At 39.7% G+C, this 16,878-nt stretch overlaps 1 protein-coding gene across 1 annotated transcript in view; it reads left to right on the forward strand.

Moving 5' to 3' along the window:
- LOC148891407 (dynein axonemal heavy chain 8-like) overlaps positions 1-16,878 on the forward strand; it is a 51,889-nt gene that overhangs the window by 28,893 nt on the left and 6,118 nt on the right. Inside the window, exons 55-83 of the mRNA XM_089007396.1 lie at positions 168-290; positions 363-576; positions 650-759; positions 843-1,006; positions 1,179-1,371; positions 1,447-1,569; positions 1,757-1,887; positions 2,273-2,426; positions 2,513-2,677; positions 3,626-3,852; positions 3,948-4,066; positions 4,337-4,440; positions 4,631-4,807; positions 5,015-5,182; positions 6,308-6,523; positions 6,924-7,061; positions 7,135-7,262; positions 7,884-8,052; positions 8,135-8,290; positions 8,433-8,588; positions 9,298-9,480; positions 9,578-9,683; positions 9,764-10,016; positions 10,084-10,274; positions 11,228-11,349; positions 11,427-11,542; positions 12,595-12,797; positions 12,879-12,952; positions 16,692-16,844. Of these exons, the coding sequence (XP_088863522.1) occupies positions 168-290; positions 363-576; positions 650-759; positions 843-1,006; positions 1,179-1,371; positions 1,447-1,569; positions 1,757-1,887; positions 2,273-2,426; positions 2,513-2,677; positions 3,626-3,852; positions 3,948-4,066; positions 4,337-4,440; positions 4,631-4,807; positions 5,015-5,182; positions 6,308-6,523; positions 6,924-7,061; positions 7,135-7,262; positions 7,884-8,052; positions 8,135-8,290; positions 8,433-8,588; positions 9,298-9,480; positions 9,578-9,683; positions 9,764-10,016; positions 10,084-10,274; positions 11,228-11,349; positions 11,427-11,542; positions 12,595-12,797; positions 12,879-12,952; positions 16,692-16,844 (4,536 nt within the window). The remainder of the gene's footprint in view (positions 1-167; positions 291-362; positions 577-649; positions 760-842; positions 1,007-1,178; positions 1,372-1,446; positions 1,570-1,756; positions 1,888-2,272; positions 2,427-2,512; positions 2,678-3,625; positions 3,853-3,947; positions 4,067-4,336; positions 4,441-4,630; positions 4,808-5,014; positions 5,183-6,307; positions 6,524-6,923; positions 7,062-7,134; positions 7,263-7,883; positions 8,053-8,134; positions 8,291-8,432; positions 8,589-9,297; positions 9,481-9,577; positions 9,684-9,763; positions 10,017-10,083; positions 10,275-11,227; positions 11,350-11,426; positions 11,543-12,594; positions 12,798-12,878; positions 12,953-16,691; positions 16,845-16,878) is intronic.

Raw genomic sequence — 16,878 nt, forward strand, 5'->3', positions numbered from 1 at the left:
AAATGGGGCCGATACGACCAGTCAGACTTTAGTTCGCTGACGAAGCCTCTTGGATAGGAGGCGAAACGTCCGAAACCTTCACTTTTGTACAGATGACGGCTGAAGAAACCTTCTCATCGATATACAGTAGATGTTTATTTTTAACAATGAAATGTATGTTGCCGCAGCGCACTGTGGAGAGCTATATCGAGAAGAGAATCGGCAGCACATACGGTCCGCCGGGAGGGCGCAGGATGTCGGTCTTTGTTGATGACATCAATATGCCTCTCGTCAACGAATGGGGAGATCAGGTATGTAGCCACGTATATACTGTAGATTGGTTGTGTGATGTGTGTATAGATTCACGTGCAAATTCCTTCCAGATCACCAATGAGATCGTCCGGCAAATGATGGAAATGGGCGGTATGTACAATCTGGACAAACCCGGTGACTTCATCACCATTGTGGATGTCCAAATGCTTGGAGCCATGATTCACCCTGGCGGCGGGAGAAATGACATTCCGCAGAGGCTCAAGAGGCAGTTTACCGTCTTCAACTGCACGCTGCCATCCAATACTTCCATTGACAAAATTTTCGGTAATGTTAAAGTGCAAACGACAAGTATAAAAGTACAACTTGTACCGATTGTCACTTTTGCTTTAAACCGCAGGTGTGATCGGCTGTGGCTACTTCCACGAGTGCAGGAAGTTCAAGGGGGATACATCAACCATGGTGAAGAAACTCGTGTCCGCTGGGCGGGTTTTGTGGCAATGGACCAAGGTAGTGGATCATGCAGCTTTTTGAGGTGGGGGTAGGTGTAAATGTTGGCCAACCACCGATTTACTCCATCTATATTATTTTAGATAAAGATGCTGCCCACACCATCCAAGTTTCACTACATCTTCAACTTGCGAGACTTGTCCAGGATCTGGCAAGGAATGCTGAAGGTGGAGTCAGAGCAGTGCAACGATTTCAAGACCCTCGTGGCCCTCTTTAAGAGCGAATGCACCCGCGTCATCGCTGACAGGTAGACGTGCCCACACAACACTTGGAAAGTGACCTTGAGAGTTTTGAAAGGCACTTACAAATGAAATTTATGATTATTATAACAATGTTTGAACCCACTTTACACACAGAAGAACCCATTCACTTGCCTTGCTAAAGTGGGATTGAAAAAGTTTTTATATTCATTCATTTAGGTTCATTTGCCCCGAGGACAAAGAGTGGTTTGAAGAATCTATAAGCCGCGTTGTCAAAGAGCACGTCGACGCCGGCCTCGTTGCGTCGATCCACAAGGATCCATATTTTGTTGACTTCCTGAGAGAGGCGCCAGAGCCGACTGGCGAGGAGGATGAAAATGCCTGTTTCGATGCCCCCAAAATTTACGAGCTGGTATGTGAAATTAACCTTGGCTATGTTTTGTGTCCACTTCTTGACCGTCATCAACGCAAGTGATCTTTCTGTCAGGTCCCCTCGTTTGAATTCCTAGAGATGAAGCTACGGTTCTATCAGACGAAGCACAATGACGAAGTGAGGGGCGCTCACATGGACTTGGTTTTCTTTACAGATGCCATGACTCACCTCGTCAAGGTGAGATGGGGTTCCACACATTAGTAGAAGTACAGATACAGCACTGAAAACAAAAGTCAAAATAGGAATAAAAAAAATTACAAAAGTAAAACGTTTTAATTAATATTTACTGTCCAAATCATAAAATTACTATTTTGATCACTTTTTTTGTTTAACTCTATTTTATTTCCCGCAATTTACCCAAAAGATCTCACGCATCATTCGTACGGATACCGGAAATGCCCTTCTTGTGGGTGTGGGAGGATCCGGGAAACAGAGTTTGACTCGTCTTGCCTCATACATAGCTGGATACGAAGTGAACCAGATCACACTGACCAAGTAAGAAGAACAGAAAATATACTTTTTATCTAGAGAGTATGTTGTAGCCATGAAATATTCCAAAATGTCCCTCAAACTTTCCCTTGAAAATTCAGCATTTAATTCGGGATCATGAAACGGATGGAAGGAAAAAAGTTCAGGATTTTATATATTTATTTTTTTTATTTATTGATTTTTTTTTTTTGGGGGGGGGGGGGATGTTCATTCATTTGCAGAGAGCAGTATACTGTCATTAATTACATCTATTTTTCTTTAAAATGGCCAAGTGATAAATGTCTTTAGCAATTTTGGCCTTTCTTTTTAAGAGAAAGAAAAAACAAATATCGCATGTATATGTATTCCATTTCTTTATAATTAATGACCACCTGTCTGTCCTTCCCTTCAGGTCTTACAATATATCCAATTTCATGGAAGATCTAAAAAAGTTGTACAAATCAAGTGGGGCTGAAGGACGCGGTATCACATTCCTTTTTACTGATAATGAAATCAAACAGGAAGCCTTCCTCGAGTACCTGAATAACGTTCTCTCGTCTGGAGAGGTGATTACCGAATTGTAGCTACATTTGACACTTTCTGTATTATATCGCACTTGAAAAGACTTCACTAATCCTTCACCTCTGCGTAGGTTTCCAACCTTTTCGCAAAGGATGAGATCCAAGAGATTACCCAAAACCTGATTCCGGTAATGAAAAAGGAATTTCCTCGCATTCCACCCACTTTCGACAACCTCTACGACTACTTCATATCACGGGCACGGAAGAATCTGCACGTTGTCTTGTGCTTCTCACCGGTAAGTACAATATGAAGAAAAAAAAAGAAATACATTCCTAACTCCAAAATGCTCCAATGACATGATGAGTAAAACTATATCTAACTCATTCACTGCCATTCCTGAATTCATTTGAGTGAAAATGACGAAAACTCAGGACACAGTTTTGCACATTGTCAGGCAGTGAATGAGTTAAGCAACCAAAAATGTGAACTCTACATGGCTTCAGAGAATATTTTCACGCAGCAGTGAAGGATGTTTACAGACGCTCCCCAATTTACGAACATGATGCCAAACGGTTGGTCGTAAAGTGAATTTGTGCACAAGTTGCTTCAGTGCTATATTTTATATGGAATGTACACTATGTTGAAGGCTTATATTAGTATGTTTAAGACTTGTATAAGTGACCTGTATTGGTTTGTACTGAAAAATAAACATTTAATAAAATATGTGCTCTATAAATATATGTGGGGCGGCCTGGTAGTCGAGTGGTTAGCACGCCGGCTTCGCAGTGCAGGGGTCGTGAGTTCAAGAACCGGTGCGGCCTCTGTGTGGAGTTTGCATGTTTTCCCCGAGCCCGCGTGGGTCTTCTACGGGTCCTCCGGTTTCCTCCCACATTCCAAAAAACATGCATGGTAGGCTGATTGAACACTCCATTGTCCCTCGGTGTGAGTGTGAGAGTGACTGGTTGTTTGTCTCTGTGTGCCCTGCGATTGGCTGGCAACCAATTCAGGGTGTCCCCCGCCTAGTGCCCGAAGACGGCTGGGATAGGCTCCAGCACCCCCCGCGACCCTAATGAGAAATAAGCGGTACGGAAAATGGATGGATAAATATATTTACATGTACAACTGGAGAGAATACTTCATATGTTACTACAAAAATGTTCGAATGTACCGTTGTTCGTAACTCGAATGTTCGTAAGTAGGGGAGTTTCTGTGATGGCATTCCATCGATCAATCATATTTCCAGGTGGGACCAAAGTTTCGCTCTAGGTCTCTGAAGTTCCCAGGCTTGATATCTGGCTGCACGATGGACTGGTTTGCACCGTGGCCCGAGGAGGCCTTGGTGGCCGTGGCTCATCACTTCCTTTCAGAATTTCCAGTAGTTTGCTCCCCGGAAGTGAAAGCTTCTATGGTGACCACCATGGGCGTGTACCATCGCAAAGTGTCTGAGACGTGCGAAAGCTACTTTGAACGGTAACAATGATGTCAATGTCATTCAAAAATAATTTGTTTCTTGTCCTCATGGAGTTGAAAAGTGTTCATTGTTCTTTATTTTTATTTTTTTCCAGATTCAGGAGGAGAACCCACGTCACCCCCAAATCGTACCTCTCATTTATCAATGGCTACAAGACACTCTACCATCAAAACCACGAGCATATTAACACGCTCGCCGAGCGCATGAATGTTGGTAAGCACATTTAAAATGGAAAAAAAAGTGCCTAGAATTCTAAGTCAGTTCCAAGAACATCTTTTTTGTGTGTGTTAATTTACCATTTTTCTTATTGTATTGTATGGTTGGTTTTTACTCCATGATTTACTCTCCAGATGACCCTACAATGGTTTTAAAATGGTATAAATAAATTGAGTTAGTATTTTAATCTAATATTAGAAAGGTCACAAGCAGTTCAAGGGTTACAAATATTGTCTTTCATACACCTATTTTATATCTTCATGTCAGGGTTGAACAAACTGATGGAGGCCAGCGTGTCTGTAGCTAAACTGTCCAAAGAGCTGGAAGTCAGTGAGAAAGAATTGGTGGTGGCCTCTGCCAAGGCTGACAAGGTAATAAAATATATATAAAACTCATCACAAGACGGAAACAGTGGTCCAGTTATATTGTCACAAAGACGCTTGAAATAAAATGTATTATTACTATTATGATGATTATTATTATTATTATTATTATTATTATGATTATGATTATTATTATTATTATTATTATTATTACAATGTCGTGAGATGTACCTTTAAGGTGTTAGCCGAGGTGATGGTCCGAACTGAGGCGGCCACCATAATCAAGAATGAGGTCCAGATGGTGAGCGACAAAGCCCAGATGATCGTGGATGAAATCACGCACGAGAGGGCGATTGCTGAGGAGAAACTGGAGGCAGCCAAGCCTGCATTGCAGGAAGCTGAAAATGCACTGAACGTGAGTTTTAATTTTTTTATTTTTTGTGCTTTGAAGTAACGTAAATGCTGAAGAGGTGAAGAGGAAGACGATACACTTATTACAAATAATTTTTTCCAAGTTTGGAAGAATGTGATTGTTTACTTTTCTTTATAACTTGGAAATATTGTATAACGGAATCGCCATAACCCCTAAGCCGTTTACTTTCGAGACTTATTTTGATTCCAGACCATCAAACCTGCTGATATCGCCACTGTGAGGAAACTGGCCAAGCCACCGCACCTGATCATGAGGATCATGGACTGCTGCCTGCTGTTGTTTCAAAGAAAGTTAGAGACCGTCACGATGGATCCCAATCTGCCCTGTATCAAGCCATCATGGACCGATGCTCTCAGGGTGCGTCTGGTATCTACGGAAGAGGATTAGGGCCACTGAAAAAAAAAAAGTTGGCAAGATGCTCACTTCAATCTCAGAATTCAAACTTTAAAGTGAGAATTCTAACTTTGAAGTGAGAATTCTGACTTGATTCTCAGAAGTGAGAATTGTGAGAATAAAGTGAGAATTCTACCTTTAAAGTCTGAATTCTGAGAATAAAGTCAGTTAGTTAGAATTCTGAGACTAAAGTAACAATTCTCACTTTAAAGTCAGAATTCTGAGAATAAAGTCCGAATTCTCACTTTAAAGTCAGAATTCTGAGAGTAAAGTCCGTTAAAGTCAGAATTCTGAGAATAAACTCAGAATTCTCACTTTAAAGTCAGAATTCTGAGAATAAACTCGGAATTATCACTCTGAAGTCAGAAATCTGAGAGTAAAGTCCATTAAAGTCAGAATTCTGAGAATAAACTCGGAATTCTCACTTTAAAGTCGGAATTCTGAGAATAAACTCGGAATTCTGACTTTGAAGTCAGAATTCTGAGAATAAAGTCCATTAAAGTCAGAATTCTGAGAATAAAGTCAGAATTCTCACTTTAAAGTCAGAATTCTGAGAATAAAGTCCGAATTCTCACTTTAAAATCAGAATTCTGAGAGTAAAGTCCGTTAAAGTCAGAATTCTGAGAATAAACTCAGAATTCTCACTTTAAAGTCAGAATTCTGAGAATAAACTCGGAATTATCACTCTGAAGTCAGAAATCTGAGAGTAAAGTCCATTAAAGTCAGAATTCTGAGAATAAATTCGGAATTCTCACTTTAAAGTCGGAATTCTGAGAATAAACTCGGAATTCTGACTTTGAAGTCAGAATTCTGAGAATAAAGTCCATTAAAGTCAGAATTCTGAGAATAAAGTCAGAATTCTCATTTTAAAGTCAGAATTCTGACAATAAAGTCAGAATTCTGAGATTAAAGTGAGAATCTTGCCAACCTTATTTTTTTAATCTTGCCAACCTTATTTTTTTCTTCAGTTGCCCTAATCCTCTTCCGTCTGTATCCCTGTCACTGTTTCTTTCTTTCTTTCTTTTTTTAATCCGGACAAATCCAATATCCATGTTTCTCACAGTCGTCTGTCTTCCCGCCCTGCTTCAGCTAATGGGCAGCACAGGTTTCTTGGGCTCACTGCAGCAGTTTGTCAAGGACAAGATCAACGAGGAGACGGTGGAGTTGTTACGGCCTTACTTCGATATGGAAGACTACACCATGGAAAACGCCAAGAAGGTGTGCGGCAGTGTGTCCGGTCTGCTCGCATGGACCAGGGCCATGGCCACCTTCTATGACATCAACAAGGAAGTGCTGCCGCTCAAGGTAGGATGCAACAATCAAAAATGACGTGCGCTCAGGAAAGATGTGCGTGACTTTAACAATGACAACCATCTTGCACAGTACAAATTAACGAAATTACGAGAGATAAGATTTTCCACTGCATGTTCAGTGACATATGAACTCAAGGTGCCCTGTGTGCCCATGAAGTGAACAAAACGAGAATTCACTGAAATGTCCACTCAGCCATTGTCGCACACAGATAAATGCCCATATGTAGTGCGCAATCCAAAATATGCCTCTCACTGTGTTTTTATGGTAACGTCCCACAAATTGCATCTTAGAAAATAACAACAACCTAGCACGCTAAAAACAAACAGAATCAAGTGATGATAAAAGTCATGGCATTTTCTGAAGATACTATATGGTTGTCGTTTGTGCTTAGGCTAATCTGGCGGTTCAGGAAGTGCGCTACAAAAAAGCCAGCGCCGAGCAAATGGCAGCTCAGGCCACACTGGCCGAAAAGGAAGCTGAGCTTGCCCTGGTGCAAGCGAAAAGCGACGCTGCTAGCAAAGAGAAGCAGGTAGGCTTTTGGGCTGATAGACTTTGTGGTCGAGCATGTGCCTAATCTTTATTTTTTGGACAATTTCTTTTAGGAATTGCTGGATCGTTCCGAAATGTGTAAGAACAAAATGCAGGCTGCTTCAGATCTAATCGGCGGGCTGAGTAATGAGAAAGTTCGCTGGACTCAACAGAGCAAAGAATTTAAATCTCAGATCAAGAGGTAGGTGGAAACATTTCTTTTATTTATTATTATTATTATTTTAATGCACACCACAAAGAAATTGTATGTATGTATTTATTTATTCACTCATTTATTTATTATTATTTGTTTTTTTGTTCTAATATAGGACTTGTTTTTCATTCCAAATACAAATCAATTTGTTTTGATACCTGCACCCCCGAGATTACCCAGTCTTTTGGTGATCCAAATATTCAGTGTTTTTTTTTTTATTTTATTTTTTTAAAAAATGATTCCTTCCAAATTCTGGATGATTTTTATGTAAAACCCAAATGGAGAAAAGGTTTATAATTTTCTGTTTGTTTCTCACCTCATTTTTATTATTTTTTTTAAATCACAAACACAATGAGACATTACTGTTTTTTTCAGTTGATTCTCTCCAAAAATTACTTGTTTTGAAACAAAACATAAAAAAAATAGTTTTGATAGCTTTTTGTTTATATATTGTGAGCAAAAATGTTGTTGTTTCCCGTCTGTCTTTGATTTTCCTAAAAAAATAAAATAAAAATAAACAATATAAGGAAAGCAAACCACTAGCTACCATCCAGATTCAGCAAGACCTTTAAGACGGAGCGGTAAACTTTGCTTTTTTTCCTTGATTAGACTGGTGGGCGACGTCCTGCAGCTTACTGGTTTCCTGTCATACTGTGGCCCCTTTAACCAAAATTTCCGCGACATGTTGCTGGACATGTGGAAGAATGAACTCATATCCAATAGTATTCCATTCACGGAAAACCTCAACCTGATCTCCACGCTGGTGGACGCTCCCACAGTAAGAGCAGGAAAAATGAGCAGAACGTTGGATTTGTATGTGCGGGTGTAGATGGGGAAAAAAATATGTTTGACTCTTCTAGATCAGCGAATGGAATCTTCAGGGCCTGCCCGGAGATGATCTGTCAGTGCAGAATGGCATCATTGTCACCAAAGCCTCAAGGTATCCATTACTAGTCGATCCTCAGACTCAAGGCAAGACTTGGATCACTGCAAAAGAAAAAGCCAATTCCCTGCAGGTATAGTCCATCTCATCCATCCATCAATCAATCAATCTATCCATCCATTGTCTGGTCCACTTCTGCCCACGAGGATCATGGGCGTGCGTTCACCACCAAATGAAAGCCTGAACTCTCACGCCCGCTGTTGTCTTACTTCCAGCTTACATCCCTCAACCACAAGTTCTTCCGTACGCATTTAGAGGACTCTATATCTTTGGGGAGGCCGCTACTTATTGAGGATGTGGGTGAGGAGTTGGACCCTGCCCTTGACAACATCCTGGAGAAAAACTTCTTCAAATCCGGCTCCAACTTCAAGGTATTTCTATGGAATGCCAGCTCGAGCATTTTAGTATTTTTTTTATTTTTAACCAAACAACAAAGTTATGTATTTATGTATGTATGTATGTATTTATTTATTTCGTTAGTTGCTTATTAATTTAGTTATTTAGCTATTCATTTATTTATTTACCTATTAATTAATCGATTTATTTATCTAGATACCTATTTATTTATTTTTGTATTTATTTATTTCAACTTCAAGGTATTTCTATGGAATGCCAGCTCGATGAACATTTAAGTGAATTTTTTTGTTCCATTTTTTTAGCCAAATAACTTTTATGTATGTATTATTTATTTATTTATTATAATATATTTCATTTATAAGCGCCTTTCAAAACTCAAGGTTACTTATTTAACTATTAGTTACTTGGTTTATTTATTTGGCTACCTATTTATTTATTTACAGTATTGATTTACTTATTTATTAGGATTTCTTTCTTATTTGTTTGCTTGTTTTTTGTTGTTTATTTTCCGGTTCATTTGTATTTTATTTTGGGAGTTTTTCATCCATTTGAAATATTCCCATTTATGCTAAGGTGTGACGTATAGTAAAAAAAATGCTTCAAATCAAATTTGGTTCTATGCCATTTCAGTAATGCTACTAACAAACCGATCCTCTTGCCGTTGTGCAAGTGCCGGCCATCTAAATAACTTCTGTGGATTATTATCATTTATTTTCCGTGGAGGTGAAAGTGGGAGACAAGGATGTGGATGTGTCCAACAATTTCCGGCTTTACATTACCACCAAATTGCCAAATCCGTCGTACACTCCCGAGGTGAGTGCCAAGACGTCCATCATTGACTTCACTGTCAACATGAAAGGCCTGGAGGATCAGCTGCTGGGTCGTGTCATCCTCGCTGAGAAGAAGGTTTGTCCATGTTCCAGCATCAGTTTGTTTCTCTCCATATTTTTTGAGTTTTTTTTTTTGTTGCAAATGTGGTACTGAACTCCCTTTCATTTGATAGGAACTAGAGAACGAGAGGTTGAAGCTTATTGAGGATGTGACCTCCAACAAGAGGAAGATGCAGGAGCTGGAGGACAACCTGCTGTACAAACTGAGCACCACGAAAGGTCGCGAATCACTCCTGTGGATTTCTATTTGTTCGTGTTGCAAAAGTACTCAGAGCTTTCTCCTTCCCTGTGTCCCACAGGTTCCTTGGTGGATGATGACTCCATGATTGGCATTTTGAGCACGACCAAGCAAACGGCTGCTGAGGTTAGTGTCAAGCTGAACATTGCGGCTGAGGCGGAGGAGAAAATCAAGGCGGCTCAGTCCGAGTATCGTCCGGTGGCTTGCCGAGGCAGCATCCTTTACTTCCTTATCACTGAAATGAGCATGGTCAACGTCATGTACCAGACGTCCCTGGGTCAGTTTCTCAAAATCTTCGACATTTCGCTGGCCAGGTAAAGTTAGCCTTTTAGCATTGTGTGTGTCATTTGTTCCCGTTTATTATAACGGTGAATTTTGCAGGTCTGAGAAGTCGGCCAAAACGTCCAAACGAATCTGCAACATCATCGAATACTTGACGTATGAAGTCTTTAGGTACACGGTGCGCGGACTGTACGAAAACCATAAGTTCATCTTCACGATGCTCATGGCACTTAAGATCGACTTGCAGAATGGCAAAATTCAACACAGCCAATTTCAGATTCTCATCAAAGGTATGGTACTTAAAAAAATAGATTTCCATATTTTCCGGTATATAAGGCGCACCCTAAAGTTTGGATTTTCTTCCAAAGACGACCCTGCGCCTTATACGCAGGTGCGCCTCATATGTGAAGTAATTTTGAGCCACAACAGGTCTCGCAACTACTGTCAGCAGCCACTGACTGCATTTCCCCCTGTAGAAGAAGTAGTGCGCGGTCGATGCTGAGATATATAAAACGTAGCCACTGACTTTACTGTAGTGCCTTGAAATGGAATGTGTGTATTTGGAAAACGTTTATATATTTCTATATTATTATAGTGTCTGAAATTCATGACAAAAAGTTAGCGGACACCAAGGCGGACAACTCTGAAAAGTTGTAGTACACAATTCATTGGGGTTGCGCCTTATACTCGTGTGCACCTTATACAATGGAAAATATGGTATTTTTGTTGCCTATTTTTCTAGTACTCGTTTATCTCCAAACACGTAAATCATCTTTTTATTCTTTGCCCATTATTTTCGTCAACATTTTTTAAACATCTTCATTGCTTCTCTCCAAATATATCACATTTTATTGGAAAATTCAAGCAATGAGACATATTTTAAAAAATCAATAAAAATCTGTCAAAAGTCCACTTGATGCTAGGTATAAAAAACAATTCCGGAATTGAACTTTTTGAGGACTTGTCTTATGTCTTATTCTTATTGTCTTATTATATATGTCTTATTCATGTCTTATTCTCTCTTGAAAATCACAAAATCACCTTCAAATTACTTTACAGCTTCATCATGTCTAAAAATAGATTTAAAATAAAACAATGTTTTGGGCGAATAGCAAATTTCATTTTCAGTATTTTAAGTCAGTGATTTTGCATTTCTAATGTATTTTTTATGTCTAAGTCTGCGGAAGAGATCAATTTATTTCTAAAATGAAAAAGTCAATTTAATGAAGTGATTTTCCGACAGGTGGCGCTGCGCTCGACTTGAAGGCCTGCCCTCCAAAACCATTCAACTGGGTGCTTGACATTGCGTGGCTGAACCTCGTGGAACTTAGTAAACTTCCTCAGTTTGGCAACATCCTCACTCAGGTCAGATTTTGTGAATCTCACGTCTTCCTATTCCACAGAGAGTATCATCATACTGTGTGGCTCGTTCCGTCTTGCAGGTGGGTAAAAGTGGAAAACATTGGAAAGTTTGGGCCAACGGTGATGCTCCGGAGGAAACTGTCATCCCAGACGGTTACAACAACCTGGATGTGTTCAACAAACTGATGCTTATTAGGTACTGCAATTTTGGAGGGAACTTAGTGAAAGTTTCACAAGTTCAGTTTACCGTATTTTCCACGCTATAAACTTATAAAGCATTAAAACATTTCAAAATCAGGCATTGCACCTTATATATCAATGCGCCTGATATGGTGTTCAATAGATTTTTTTGGGAGGAGATATAGTATTCAAAATATTCTGTCAAGCACTTTGTTACAGCTGCAGTGCTTGGTAAAGCTTCATACAAGTAAAGCAGCTATTCATTTTACAGTCGGTCCATCATCATCATCATCCATTTCATTTCTAAGCGCCTTTCAAAACTCTCAAGGTCACTTTACACATCTTGTGGATGCATAACGCAACCACAGCCGCTTTTACAGTTTTTACGAGCTTTATAATGCGGTGCGCCTTGATATGAAAGCTGCATACATGTCAAGAAGTTTTCCCTGTTTTTTTATCTTTTTTTTAATCATTTCAAATACTACAACTTTTATACAGGATTTTTTTACCGATCTTACAAAGACCATTTTGGTTCAAATCCAGTTGCTGCTGATAGCCAAGGAAAATGCTGCCACCGATCGCTAATATTGTCATGCCAAACCAGCAAAAGTAATTCTCAATGGTTTATATATATATATATATATATATATATATATATATTATTGCTGTATACGGTAGGATTGATAAAAGCATAACGCACACATGCGGTAAGCTGTCGGCATTCCAGAATCAGAATCATATAGCCTTTAATAGTCCCACAATGGGGAAATTTGCATTTCCGCTTGTGTTAGCGTTTTCTTTTTATCATTTCAAATAATGTACTGCGTACTACAACTTTTATACAGGAATTGTAATCATTTATAAGGGCAGCTATTAGCTAAGATTGACAGGTATGAAGCTATTTTAAAATAGGCCCTTTGTTGAATGTGTGCCATATACTTCGAAGTGCATAGTGCAAAAAATATGATACGTTATATTGAAATTACTGGTATTATTTTCAAACATTTTTAGCTAATTTATAAAAATGAAATTGCACGTATTGAAAAATAAGTTTGGTTCTTTGGGCAGGTCCTGGTGTCCAGATCGGACCTTGGCTCAAGCCAGGAAGTATGTCGGTGATTCCATGGGCGCCAGGTTTGCTGAGCCTGTCCTGCTGAACCTGCTGGGCACTTGGGAGGAGAGTGACATCCGCACGCCACTCATTTGCTTCCTCTCTATGGGCTCGGATCCCACCAACCAAATAGAAGCGCTTGCCAAAAAGCTCAATATCGGTGAGTTCATTGAACCGTGATCAATGTTTTTTTTTTTCTTTTAAGTGCGGCGCTCGCTCACAGTCCCCCTGTGTTTCCTAGGATGTAGATCGATCTCCATGGGACAAGGGCAAGAGGTCCATGCGAGGAAACTTGTCAATAGCTCAATGGCAGAGGTTTGTGTTGTGCATACATACATTTATTACCTTGTTACAAATTATATTTACGATTTAGTTCAAACTTCAAATCTTCTGACCTTCACTCATTCACTGCCATTCACGAACTTATTCGGGAATTGAAAATATGACAGAGCGCCATTCGAGAATTTGTTTGGGTTTAGATTTTTCTTGTTTGGGTGCTAATGAAGCGCTAGCCATGGCCTCTGGCAATGATTTTTCCTTTCCACAAGGGGAAGAATTTCCCTTTTTTCCATGATAGCGCTTTGTTCCAGCTTCATCTCTAAGTGTCCTTGAGAGCGTTGAAAGGCGCTTAAAATGTAATGTATTATTATTATTACGGTGATGCTCCGGAGGAAACTGTCATCCCAGATGTACTGCGTACGACAACTTTTATACAGGAATTGTAATCATTTATTTAAAATGTATTTGCCTCTTGTCCATGTTAGCGCTTTGTTACAGTTTCAGCTGTTGTTAAAGCGCTATATAAACCAATATGTATGCATTGCATTGTATTTTGGACAACCACCCTCATTTCAAGCCCATATAATTCCAGACCCATAAAACATAGGAATTAACTCTTTTCTGATGGAAGAAGAGCGTCGAAGGTTTCTTACGCTGCATTGATGAGAAGGTTTCTTCAGCCGTCATCTGTACAAAAGTGAAGGTTTCGGACGTTTCGCCTCCTATCCAAGAGGCTTCGTCAGCGAACTAAAGTCTGACTGGTCGTATCGGCCCCATTTATATATCCCTAATGTCCAGACCTGGTGGCGCCGGACACAGCTATGATAGGTCCCTACTCTCAGGTTGGGGGAGGCGCGGGACCCCCCCCTGCGGCCCCACTGATTGTTCCTACATTCCTGACTAACGATTGGCCTATTACACCCACTCCCCCCGGTATCACCTCATCAGCATAACGACCCTCATCAGCATTGCGAAAGTTGCCTAACCTGTTTTGCCTGAGCAGGCTATTGTATGAACGATCCAAATTGAACCTCACACCACCAGACCGGTTTAATGAAGGATTTTGTTGTTTTATAAGAATCGCCTCTTTTACCCCCCTTTCAAACCATCTATGTTCTTTCGCTAAGATTTTAACCTCATTGTCGTCAAATGAGTGGTTAGTAGCTTTTAGGTGCAAATGTACTGCCGATTGAGGCCCACTAGTATTATCCCTGCGATGTTGATAAAGTCTTTTTTTGAGAATTTGTTGAGTCTCCCCAATGTACTGCTCTTTACAATTTTCATTCTTACAATGTATGGAATAAACTACATTACTTTGTTTTTCATTTGGTAGCCTATCTTTTGGATGCACTAATTTTTGCCTTAACGTGTTTATCGGTTTGAAATAAGTAGGAATTTTATGTTGCCAAAGGACTCTTTGTAATTTTTCCGAAACTCCTGCAATGTACGGTACTGCTACTCCTCTCCTTTTAGAATCTTGAGAATTATTGGTTTCGTTCGCTATTCTTTCTTTCTGACATTTGTTGAATGACCACTGAGGGTACCCACAGTTAGTGAGTGCTCTCCTGATATGTTTTGACTCCTTTTCTCTACCTTCAGTGCTAGTTGGTATTAGTTTAGCCCTATGCTGGAGGGTTCTGATAACTCCTAGTTTATGTTGTAAAGGGTGGTTAGAGTCAAAAAGTAAGTATTGGTCAGTTTGCGTAGCCTTCCTAAAGACTTCTGTTTTTAGCGCTCTGTCCTCTTTTATAATTACTTCACAATCCAAGAAGGCTAGTTGGTTCTCTTGAATGTCCTCACGAGTAAATTTAATGTTGAAGTCTACAGAGTTGAGATGATCTGTGAAGGATTGAATTTCTTGTTTCTTAATTATGACAAAAGTATCGTCCACATATCTAAACCAGTGTCTAGGTTTTGTCCCTGGGAAGGATGTGAGGGCCTGTTTCTCCATCTCTTCCATGTAAAGATTAGCCACTATGGGTGAAACTGGTGAGCCCATAGCACAACCATGGATTTGTTTATAAAATTTTTCCCGAAATTGAAAATACGTAGTATTAAGGCAGATTTCTAATAATTGGCAGATGTGATCCGGTTTCAGTTTGGTTCTTTCATGCAGAGAAACATCCGCCAGCAGCCTCGTCCTCACCACTGAGACTGCTGCTGGGGTTGGGACAGATGTAAAGAGAGAAGTCACATCGTATGATGCCAAAGTTTCCTCAGGTTCCAATATGAGGTCTTTGATCCTCTCTACAAACCCTGTGGTGTTCTCTACGTGGTATTCTGTGTTACCAACCAACGGAGCTAAAATAGTTTTTAAATATTTGGCTACATTGTATGTAGAGGAGTCAATGCTACAAACAATGGGTCGGAGGGGGAACCCTTCTTTATGTATTTTTGGCAGGCCATAGATACATGGCGTGGCCTCTCCCGGGTATAATCTAAAATACATCTGTTTATCTATATGTTTTCCTTTCTCTAGCTTTTGGAGACAGTCAATCATTTCTTTCTTGTATCTATTGGAAGGGTCCCTTTTTAGTTGCTCATACGTGTTAGAATCACTGATTAACCTATTTATTTTGTCTTCATAATCCAATGTGTTGAGCAGCACTGTGCATCTGCCCTTGTCTGCTGGCAAAATAGTAATATTTTTGTCTTTTTGTAGAGTAGTTAACGCCTTTCTCTCTTCTAATGTTATGTTGGACGGAGGAAGTTTGGCACTACTGAGAAGAGCTGATATTTTAATGCGTAGATCATCTGCCTCTGCATACGAAAGTTTGTTATTTTTAATAGCCGATTCAGTAGCTGTGATATAATCTATTGTAGGTATAGTTTTAGGAGTCACTGAGAAATTTAAACCTTTGGTAAGTACCGCCTTTTCTGTCTCTGAGAGATCTCTGTCTGACAAATTTTTGATCCAATTCTCCCTTGCAAACTGTTCATACCTAATTTTACGCGTGTTTACCAGTAGCTGAGATTGTTTTAGTAAAAGTAATTTTTGAAATTTACCCTTTTGTCTCTCTTTGGTTTTGCTGTGGTGCCTCATATAACCGGATTTAGTAAATTCACACACTTCCTGATAGATTTTGTGGGTAAGATTAGTTTGTAATCGCTGATAATAAGTTTCTATTTCTGACTGTTTGTTTTTTATCTCTATGTTAAGTCTCCTAATTCGCAAATTTAGAATTTTCCTGGTATAATTTTGTTGCATTTTATCGGCTAAGTATCCGGGTTCCAGGGGTGCTTGCTTCAAGCATTTAGGAATTAACCGGCTCTGTCTACATCTAAGATTGAATCTGAGGTGGTACGCTGCATTGAATGTTTATGTCGTCCTAAAACTCAATATTTTGTGGGTCCTGGAATTCGAGTGACAATGACAAAAACCTTGGCACTGGCGTGGATACATTTTTGCACATCTGGCAGTGAATGAGTTGATAGAATGTACAACTTTACCTGAGTAAAAAAATATTTGCATGTGTTATCTATGATAAATAACGTGAGATTTTATTTTATTATTTATTTCATCAGTAACTGCAATTGAGAAAAAAGCTGTTTTCTTGAACCACAGACACTTTTTTTCTTTTCACCTCATATTGGCACATACCAACGGAAGCTGGTCTTGAATCGAAACAGCTATGACTATGTGAAACGTTAAAACAATTGCTTCTTAGCCATTTTGAGTGGAGTGAAATTTGCTTTCAGTCAAACATGTCGTCTCGATAGATGACACACTTGCTTCACTTCTGTTTTAAATCTCGTCCCACATTGATGCTTACAGGGAGGCTGGGTGCTCCTGCAGAACTGTCACTTGGGCCTGGAGTTCATGGATGAGTTGTTGGAGACCGTCACTGTCACAGAGACTGTGCACAAAACCTTCAGGGTGTGGGTCACCACCGAACCGCATGACCTCTTCTCCATCACACTCCTACAGGTTGATAATTTATTTGAAATGGTTGCATCCGTTT

This window comes from Hippocampus bargibanti, linkage group LG11, assembly GCF_051943395.1.
Source record: "Hippocampus bargibanti isolate YZ-2025 linkage group LG11, ASM5194339v1, whole genome shotgun sequence".
Classification (NCBI taxonomy): domain Eukaryota; kingdom Metazoa; phylum Chordata; class Actinopteri; order Syngnathiformes; family Syngnathidae; genus Hippocampus; species Hippocampus bargibanti.